Raw genomic sequence first — 10,678 nt, forward strand, 5'->3', positions numbered from 1 at the left:
TTCATGATAAAGAGATTGCACTACAGGACTTGTATGAGGTGAACTGTTTTATTTTTGAATGCAGTTTTTTTGTAAATAGTTCTACATTTGTAAATTCAACGTTCATGATAAAGAGATTGCACTACAGTACTTGCAATGGGGGAATTGAAAAATACTATTTCTTTTGTTTTTTACAGTGCAAATATTTGTAATAAAAAATAAATAAAAACTAAGCACTGTACACTTTTAATTCTGTTGTAATTGAAATCAATATATTTGAAAATGTAGAAAACATCAAAAATATTTAAATAAATGGTATTCTATTATTGTTCAACAGCGTGATTAATTGCGATTAATTTTTAATTGCACGATTAATTATTTTAATTGCTTGACAGCCCTAATTATTAATTATTATTATTATTAAGTCAAAGCAAATGTAAAAGGTAAACCAACATCTCCTAAAAATCATCCATTTAAAGGTATGATCCTGTATTCCTTGTTCACCCAAAATAAGGACAGGATCAGACCCTAAAGTCTCTGGGTTTCTCATTGCCATTCACTTTGACTGGCTGCTCAAAATGCTCATAAAACATGAAGCAGAAGATCAGAATAACTGACTTGAGTAGTTTTTGGCTGATCAATAACATTAGTTAATTGTACCTTCATTTAATATTTAACCATAGCTGGTGGATACTGTCCTAGTTCGGGGCAACTGCCCCCATACTCCTGGTCCTACAAGAGCACCCAGTCCTCAGATGTCACCTCTCTTGGTTGGAGACCCACGTCTTTCTCCCTCCTGATTGGGGTTGTTCCAGGCTGCCCAGCTCTCTGCCTACACCGTGAGTTTACCAGCGAGTCCGACTCACTAAGCAGGCTTGTGTTACCTTTTCCTCAGAGGTTATGAATAGTGTAATTGCCATATTATTAGGTACCACACAGCTTTTCCTAAGCAAGCATATTAATTCTTAAGGTGAAAGCACTACAGAGAAAACATATACAAACCAATGAAAGAACCCCAAGCTAATATGCTTTCCAGCGACCCTCAACTCCAACCAGGGCTCGGTAGGAGTCTGTCCTTCAAACCCTACCCAGGGGGTTTTCTGTGGTCACAATTTCATAACACCCTTTCCCTCAGAACAAGCAGACCTATGTGTAGATTAGCCTTTCCTTTACGCCGCCTGGGTCTTTGATCTGTAGAGATCGTGAAGAGGTAAATCAACCAGACAAAAGTCTCCTCCTCACAGAGAAACTCCAAAAGGCTGAATCTTGGCATAGCTGAAGGGGGTATATTTGCATCCCCCGCCCCCTGATTTCCTGCAAAACCCACTTAATTAAAATTTCATTCTTGTCTGGCCCATTGTCTCAAATAGTCCTTTGATGCTCATAACACTCCCAGGGTTTACATTAGTCCTGTCTCCCCCGAGATATGTTACATACAATCCCATAACACCACATTTTATTTTTACAGTAGTTCATTTATGGTATTTTGGCAAAAACACATCAACCTTTGCATTTTTAATACAATGAACTCAAAACATACTTAAACTTAATTCAGTAAGGCTGTCCAGAATATTGCAGGAAATTGCCATATCTGTCTCTGGTATCTTTAAACTAGTCCCAAAGTTTAAGAGTCTTTCTTTTTTTTTTTTAAGTCTAAAGCATACTACAAAAGCTGAGAGGACTTGGAAATAGAAAGGTTTGTTTTAACATGTACACATTTCTGTACTTGCTGGGCATAAAAATAGAAATCAAGTTGCACAGTCTTGTTAGCTACCGAAATGTAATGTGCAAATAAAGTGCCCATGAGACCTAATAAAATGCCATAAATGAACTACTGTAAAAATAAAATACCAGACCACACCTATTCTGCAGCACGAACTTGAATATGCTACAAAGAAATGTATTTTCTTTCATTTTTAATGCAGAAGAGAACTGATTTGGGGATAGAAGGAAAAAGAAAGTTTAAAAATATACAGAAATACTTCGAATGGTTGGCAAACATGGCATAAAGACCAATTTGGATATATGGTGCCATCAAGCTGTGGGTAGACTCAAGTTGGGATGTAGCATTCGCTGCAGCACTTTGTAAAAGATTCATTAGAACGTAATGTTACAGCATCACAATTCTTGGTAAGGGCTAAATCCTATGGGCATGTCTACACTGCAGCTGGGAGCGAGCGCTCAACCTGGGAAGTCAGAGACTCAGACCAGCATGCTAAAAATAGCAGTGTGGACATCGCAGCTTGTGTGTGAGCTCAGTCTCTCAAGCCCTCCCAGTCCCCCGGGCCTGAGCTCGGGTGTCTAGCCCGAGTCTCCACTAGAGGCGCAATGTCCACACTGCTATTTTTAGCATGGTAGCTTGAACCCTACTAGTGAGAGTCTGGTCCTGGGCTGGGAGGCTGGCTTCTAGCTGCAGTGTAAACATACCCTAGGAGTTTAGGTCAGCACCCTTAGCTCCCATCCATTGAAGTCAAAAGGAGCTGAGGTATGTGTGTTTGTTTGATTGACTCCTGAGTGACAACGTTTAATGGGAATGGCTGTCGTTAGAGAGAGATGGGGAAAAAAGCTGTATGTGTCATATGTAAAAGAAAAAAAGCACACGTGCAAATTCTACTGATAGACAAATTAAATACAGCCTTACAAAAACCTTTTGCATATGTGCGCTGGATTACCTGCACAGACATACATACTTTATATTATATATATATAAAAAGAGAAAGAACAAGAAGGAGGTTGTGTGTGTGTGTAGACCCAGAGAAGTCAATGAGAGTATGGATTATTCACAAGAATAAAATATGATGGATCAGGAAAACTACCTAAGTTCTTTTTACAATCTTAAACTGTGATTTTTCAAGTAAAGATTTTCAAGGGAAGACTCCTAGGCTAGGGTGTGTCTACCCTGCACATTAAGCCCAAGCTCGGACTCAGGTTTGAGCCCAAACCACCCTTCTGTCCACACACAATCAGTCTGATGGGGTCAGCAATCACTCAGGGCCCAGGTCCTAGGACCCTGCTTGGGGGATAGGTCAGAGCGAAGTCCCAGTGTGACACAGGTCAAGCCCGGTCATTTTGCAGTGTGGATGGAGCTCAAGCCACAGAGCCAAGTTCGAATGTCTGTGTAGTGTATAAAATGCACAGGTGTGGGCTTGGACACACCAAGTCCACAAGCCCGGGTCCCACAGACCCAGATTTACAATGCAGTGTAGACATACCCCAAACTGACCTCAATGGGCTTTGGATCATCCCCTTAGTGCTTGTAAAGGGTAACTGATTGAGAGCCTGGGTCAATGAAGCTCTACTTATCTATACAACGAGTACAATGCAAGCCAATCTGTGCAAGCTTCCCCATTCTGCCACGCTAAGGGTCCCAAACTCTGACTTTCAAAGGGTTTCTCCTCTAAGTATGAAATGGCTTTTTAGTCTCCAAGATCCATTCAGTTCCCTCTGCTGAGACTTCCAACAATGGTGCCAAATTGCATCGATTGTGCTGGTAATAGCAACACCCGTTTCTCTGGGAGCAGGGCTGAGCCCAGTAAACTCACTTCACACAGGACACCAAGCCAGCCATTAGATGGTAACAAGTTTTGGCCACTTCACTTCTGACCTGGGCTGAACCAGTGACTTAGAGGTAATTAAAGAAAATTATACTAATGCAAAAAATGTTTGAGGTGAACCACAAATTGCCCTGGAGGAAAGGAGGTATGGAATAATTTTTTGGTCAAAAATTGAGCAAGCAATAGATGCTTTCTTCCTCCTCCACCTCATCTTGATCTAACATGACTGCTTGACTTTTTCTTTAAGGCTACAAAATTGACATAAAAGAAAAACATACTTTCCAACCAGGCAGAAATCCTAGGAGGTAGTGGGGGAATATTGACAAACAGAAATGTGTAAAATGATGAATCAAAAAATGAATAACAGGGGATCAGGTGGGCTAAACAAATCAGCATCCCCCCAACTCAATGTCAGGCTGGAAGCTACTTCAAAACCCACCAAGAGAACCTCGTAAGACCTTGTTAAAGGCAAATACTGCTACTGGAAAAACAGCTTGTGAAGCTTGTCAAGCCTGGGATCGACGTTCACGCAGATGGTGGAGCAGCTCAAATGGCTCAGTTAAAGGGTGACTCAGAATCTCTCTCTGTTTCCTACTACAGCTTCAGACTTGAATTTTTCAGGTCCGTTAGCTAAATAACTAAACTCAAAAACATAAGCTGCTTCACACTTTTTACCAAAAGAAAATGTATTTGTCTAACATATGTTTGCTTAAAAATTAATAAGATATACGAAACTCAGAGGTATGCATTGAGACTATATTTCATGGTAATTTTTCATTGGTGGTTCATTCAGTGGTTATCCTCTGATATTACACATGCTCTTGTTTATCTTGATGCCTGGGGATTTTCAAGTACTTCTGACAGGAGATACGCATAAAGTAACATTGTGCAATAAGAGGAGATTATATATGCCCGAAATTACATCTATGTAGGGGGAAAACAAACAACAACAAAACAGGCCTAAAACAAAAATAAACAAACAAGAGGAGAAGTAGCATTTTTTCCAGACTGGCAATACTTTTCCTCCAGTGCAGTTTTTGAATTTCACATTAATCTTTACAATTACCTTTGGTTAATGATGTTGAGAAGTGATTTTCATTTAACTAAATCGATGTGTGCATGTGAGTGTGAGTGTGTATAAGACAGAGAGGTGACACCCATTAAAAGGATTACTTCTTGAATGTCCTACTTCCAGGCTCCAATGGGACAACAGTGAGGAATAAGGTCTTGTCTATGTTGGTGTTATGGTTTTGTGGGGGGTTTTTTTTTGCAACAGTATACCTATGCCAATGTAGCCCTGCTGTTACAAACATGTAGTGTAGGCTGGAGCTGGTCAGGAATTTTTCCATCAAACCTTTTACTTATTGAAATACGCTGAATTGTTGAAGCGGAAACTTTTAAAGGGTCAGGTTCAATGAATTTTTTTACTCAAAGTATATTTTTGAAAAAAATATTTTGACATTTTCTAAAAGAAAAATTCCAGTTTTCTGGTTCAAAACATTTTTGTTTCCAAATTTAAGGTAATTAGAATAAAAAAAAATGAAATGTCTTAGAAATCTAAATGAAAAAATTTAATTTACCTGGGAAAAATTTTTTTTTTTTCTTCAGATTTTTGGTTGGTGAAAATTTGCAAGATTTCGACGTTTTCATCCTGATTCGGGATGGGAAAATATTTTTATATCTTGAAAATCTTCGTGGCATGGGAAAACTGTTTCCCATCCAGCTTCAGTGTAGACACATTGCCTCAGTGTCAAAATAACTGACCCGAACGTGAGTCACCCCAGTTTCAAGCTGGAGGAAGCTGTGCTGGTGCAATTCACTTTTTAACACCAGCGCAGCACATTTACATTAGGGGCTTTTACTGCTGCAAAGTGGTTTATACAGTGTAGGCAAGTCCAAATGTTTTCAGGTTCAGGTGCAAAGCTTGTCCTCAGGACATGATTAGTCAATCTGAGATTTTGTCCTGAGGAGTTAATGTAATCCTTAATATCCTTTTGCTGGGGTAGTGTCTTTCTGGAACCTATATGAATATTTCTCTGTAGCTTGGAGATGATTATTACGATTATTATTATTATTATTATTATTGATTTATGTCATGCCTGTCTCAAGCCTCAAAACACTTTACTGAATTACTATATACATAGGAATCATTTCACTTCAGACACTGACATAAGGCAGCCTTCTCTGGAGGGAGTCTAAAGGAGCCATTAGGATGGTGGCAGTAACATGAAACGGCAGTCCAGGGTAGGAAGTAAAGAATACCTCAGCTCCTTCTAGAAATGGCTTGGCAGAATGCAGTCACAGAACTGGAACCTCGCTGGGACCCCAAGGTTAACACCCATCTACCTTGTGTGCTTAAATTAAATCTCTTAAAGGAAGTAAATTGGTTTTATGGATTAAAGAGACTGCAAAATGTCCTTGTCCTTTATTATTTAGAAGTTATATAATTAACAAGGAAAACCCCTACACACAGGATTCAGATAATGTTCTGATACATGTTTCTGAATCACTTTGAACAAATAGGCACATGGGAAAAAATTATTCCACAATGCAGGTTCAAGCCACAGATCAAACATTTCAAAAGAGATGACATGAAAAGGGCATTGGCAGCTTGTCAAAATGCTAAGTACCTGAAGCAACTTTAATCTTGATACTTATCCAAAATAATCCATAGATCCATTGAAAAGATCATTCTTAGAGTTTGGTAGTGAGGAGGAGAAAGACTACTATCTCTCCTGATTCCTTCTTTCTTAAAAATAAACAGTTATGTGTTATTTATGGCCCCGAATCAGGAAAGCACTTAAGTATGTGCTTAGGTGGTTTGCTGAACTGGGGCTCATACTTTTGGCTAAAAGATCCTCAATTAATATTACCAAACTATCTTTATGGGAACAGTGACTCTTACCTGGTTCTAATCACGAGTGCTCTTTTGAAAAGTTCATTTTAACACAAAGAATTTTGCTCTGAGGTGTAATGAACAATTCCATATATTGTGCTTAATTAATCCCCACAAGTCACCAACAGGACCCATTAATGCTCTTTCTTTTCATCTAACCTTAAATATGCAAGTTTCCTGGGATAAAGGGTTTAAAATGAACATCCTGGTAGAATTCATGGCCATGCTGACCAAGCATAAAACAGGCAGCAGTGTGGATTACTCAAAGCATGAAGGCACTAGAGTGTGAACTAGTCAGATTTAGGAAAGTTATGTCACGTTGGGTAACATTTTTCTTGCCTTCATACCTGCTGAAAAGAGGATAGAGGCTATAAAACAGATTCAAACTAAACAACTATGTGTGGGGAAAATATCACACAACCTTTGGAAAGTAAATATTTTAAAAAAATAATCAATTGTACTTGGGAATTTATGTTATTGTGAAGTTATGACTTGTACAAGAGTCATTGGCCCCCTGCATGTTAGATATATTTGAGTTTTGTCCTATCAAGTTAAATTTTCAAAAGCACCTAAGTGATTTAGGTTCCTGTCTCATTTTCAAAAGTGAATTAGGCACCTAGGTGCCTAGGAGACTATCAGTGAAAGTCATTCGAAGGCTCCTAAGTCACTTTTGAAAAATGGGATCTAGGCTCGTAAATCACTACGTCGCATTTGCACAGCTAGCTAGCTGAAAGATGGGTGATTTAACTCTCCTCTAACACCATCAGGTATGAGGCCACTTTGGGTGTCTGGACAGAACGTTGACAATGAATTTTGAAGTTGATGTGAGCCATGGTTACTTAGCACCTTTGAAAACCAGGCTACTTATTTCGGTGTTAAATATGAATGTAGATACCTAACTTTAAGCACTCAAGTTTGAAAGTTTTGGTCTTAGCCTCTCTCCACTTCATTTTAACCAATTTGCAAACCATTATAAACCTGTCAGAAAGGTGAAGATTGTTGTGTTCAATGTATGATATGATAAGGACTTGGACAGGAGTTTTGGTAGTGTGGGCAGCGACAAAAGGCTGGATTTTGGAGATGTCGTAAAGGAAGAAGCTGCAAGAATTAGACACAGGCTGAATGTGTGGGCCAGGCTTAATTAACTGAGGCTTAATTGTTTACATATAGCTTTTAGATCCTCAGCTGAAAGGTCCCATGGAATTGTAGAGTATTACCGCTACTAGGGTGATTAGTGTAAGTGCACAGGACTAATCTGGTTAGGAACTAGAATGGGCTTCACTTGAAATATTCCAGCAAAGAAAAAATGAGGCTTTTCCTTTCTAAAATTCCTCAGGATGAAGCTTAATACAGTCCACCTGAACACACCGATGGCTTTAAAAATCGATTTGCTTTGCTTAAAAAAAGAAGTCTTAAATACTTAAGCCCCTCTGCGCAACCTCACAAACTGTATTGAATATTCATTACCACAATGCAGATGAGCTGCAATTGCTCGGAGTGTGTAGCAGGACTGTTCAGAGAACGGTATTCTTGCTGTTCATTCCACGTTAAAGACGGTACCGGGTGCCACCCCTAATGTGATACTCTTCCAGGAATTACGTGGCGGCACTGGAACAGCTAATTAGCTGGGTTGTGGGAAGCCACAGCCTGCAGCTTCAGCTTCCAGAGGCATTCCTTTAGGGGATGGCAGTGTGGCTTTGGCATGGGCAAAGATACACAGGGTTGTTAAGAAGCCCACAGGCCCCATAGGCTAGCTGATGTTTTCAAGCTGGCTCATCCCATGTTCTAACCACAATGAGTCAAGCAAACTTCAAGGCACCATGGATAATGGTTTGGGTGAACTGTCTTTTTGTCTTACTGTCTCATTAGGGAATCCCATTCAAAACATTCTCATGTATACACAGATAACCAATGAAATATTTCTATCCAAACGAGGCTTTTAGAGCAAAATATTTTCTGCAAGTAAACAGCTCATGATTGAGCCCTAACGTTTCTATGCACTCTTAAGAAAGGTAAATGAAATATGTCCAAATCCAGTACCTTTATATTTGGTCACTACAGCCGAGTTGACGCTAAGAGGTTCTTGGAAGGTGACAGTGAGTGATGTGCTGCTTGTTACCATGAAACAGACATTGGTTGGCGCCTCAGGGGCTCCTGGGAGAGAAGAAAAAACATCAGGTCCATAGCACAACAAATCCTATTCAAACAACGTTTGTGTGTCTTCAAAGAACCAACTGAAAACCACCCGGCAATTGTGAGCTTTGGTTCGTAAGTGTTTGTGTTCCCTGCCTTTTGAACATTTTAATTAGTACCCCAACTAACAATATCCTGCAGACACCATTTGTTTCTATCATGGTTTTCAGCTCCTTTGGGTTAAAAATATCTTCCTGTACCTATGTAACCCAATAAAACAGGATAATGTTAATTATGTCAATGAAAAGCCCCTATAAATCTTTTGGGGTGGGTGGGAGGAAAGAAAGGGGACAAAAACTACCATAAAGAGCTAATTAAATCATTAAGATTTCACTAACAGATTCAAATGTATCACAAGACAGAAAAACATTTTTACATTATTCTGGTTTAGAAATCACCCAGGTTGTAACAGCTACTTTGTATATGTTTCACTATAGTCATTCTAAAATGTGTTGTGGCATGAAGTCTCTTTAAAGCATATAGGTCAGTTCAAAGAGTAATTCAGTCCAGAAATCAAATTAATTACCTATTGTTTGTAGGAAAAACTGGCAATCCCTTTGAACATGCAAATGATTCTGAGGTCATGCTGGGTGTGGATGAAGATGATATAGTTATCTAACTTTTTACATCTGATTTAGGATAAGGGCATTAAGCAAACTCTTGTCATGTAACATAACATGCTGGCTGATGGGCCAGATCCTCAGCTGGTTACAGGTTATAGCAGTGTAGCACCATTGAATTAAATGAAGATACCCTGACTGACACCACTTATGGATGTGGCCTAATATATTTACAATTTTCTCATTACACATTACATTTGTGGTATTCCTCATATCCTAACTCAGAGAACACCATACATACTTTAGAGGAGTATTCTTGGTGTGCAATACCCTTTAGATAAAGTTAATTATTTGCAAACAGATTTTTAGAAAGGTGATTCTAAAAATGTTAATGGTAACAATGATTGTTTGTCACTGAATGTATTACAGCCAAAAGATCTAAATGCTTATACAAACGGAAGCTTCAATCTCTAGTCTACTCCTCTCCAAGGGCCACAGTAGGCCTTTCTGCACAGAACCACATTTAGAGTGGCTTAAAAAGTTCCACATTTTTGAAATTGGCTCATTTTCTTTGTCGATGCCAACAAATAGGATTAACTTCTCACAATTTTCTGTGTGAAAACTTCATTCTGGGGTTTCACCACCCACAGAATTGTTCACATTTTTTCTCAAATTATGATAGAAAGGTTGAATTTTTGCCCCATTTTCCCTCAAATGTCCCTATTTTACAACTATCTTTAATCACACTAAATGAAACCTGGAAGGAAGGAAAATGTAAAGGGAAGGCTTAATGATGCAAGAAATAGACATTGTACCAGGAACTTTTGGGTCTGATTATCTGAACAGTTTTGAGCACACAACTCCGATTCTGTAGAAGCTGCACACATGCAATTGTCAGGATAATTGGGCCTCTCAAATTCTAGCACCAACTCCCTTTCCACTTTTGGGAAGGTCACTTACTTTCTGTGCCCCAGTTTCCCCACCTATAACCTTCAGCTGCTTCCCAGGCGCATCAGGAGGACTGATAAGAGCATTTTTGTAGAGAAAAAATTGCTCAAGTGCAAATTATTCTTATTTAAAGCATATTCCTTTTAGGTGTATAACCACCTTGGTTCTACTTACTGGCATGCTCATAGCCTGCTTTCATGCGCTTGTATAGCCTGTATCTCCACTCCCACGCTTTTAGTTGCTTCTCTTTGTCTGTGTTGTCCATACTAAGACCTTCACTCATCACTTGTGCAGACAGCTCACTCACTCGCTGCTGGGCTTCCTGGACCAAGGTGCTCAGATGCATTGACCTGCTTTCCATGTTAACAACTGCCAAGAAAAGGGGAATGCAAGTGACTGCTGGATGGAGTGATAAAGTTCTGCCCTCACTTACACTAGCACAACCCATTTAAAGCCAAATCCTCTCCATCCTTCGAGTAGCCCCATTGAAGTGAAATGATGCTCATCTGGTGTAAACTGGCATTGCTCCAATAAAGTCAATGGATCTA

At 39.3% G+C, this 10,678-nt stretch overlaps 1 protein-coding gene across 1 annotated transcript in view; it reads right to left on the bottom strand.

Moving 5' to 3' along the window:
• Positions 1-10,678, bottom strand: part of ANKFN1 (ankyrin repeat and fibronectin type III domain containing 1) — a 74,293-nt gene that overhangs the window by 46,711 nt on the left and 16,904 nt on the right. Inside the window, exons 3-4 of the mRNA XM_026654615.1 lie at positions 10,305-10,499; positions 8,470-8,583 (exon numbers count right to left, since the gene is read on the bottom strand). Coding sequence (XP_026510400.1) covers positions 8,470-8,583; positions 10,305-10,499 — 309 coding nt within the window. The remainder of the gene's footprint in view (positions 1-8,469; positions 8,584-10,304; positions 10,500-10,678) is intronic.

This window comes from Terrapene carolina, unplaced genomic scaffold, assembly GCF_002925995.2.
Source record: "Terrapene carolina triunguis isolate 2854851 unplaced genomic scaffold, T_m_triunguis-2.0 Scaffold192, whole genome shotgun sequence".
Lineage (NCBI taxonomy): Eukaryota > Metazoa > Chordata > Testudines > Emydidae > Terrapene > Terrapene triunguis.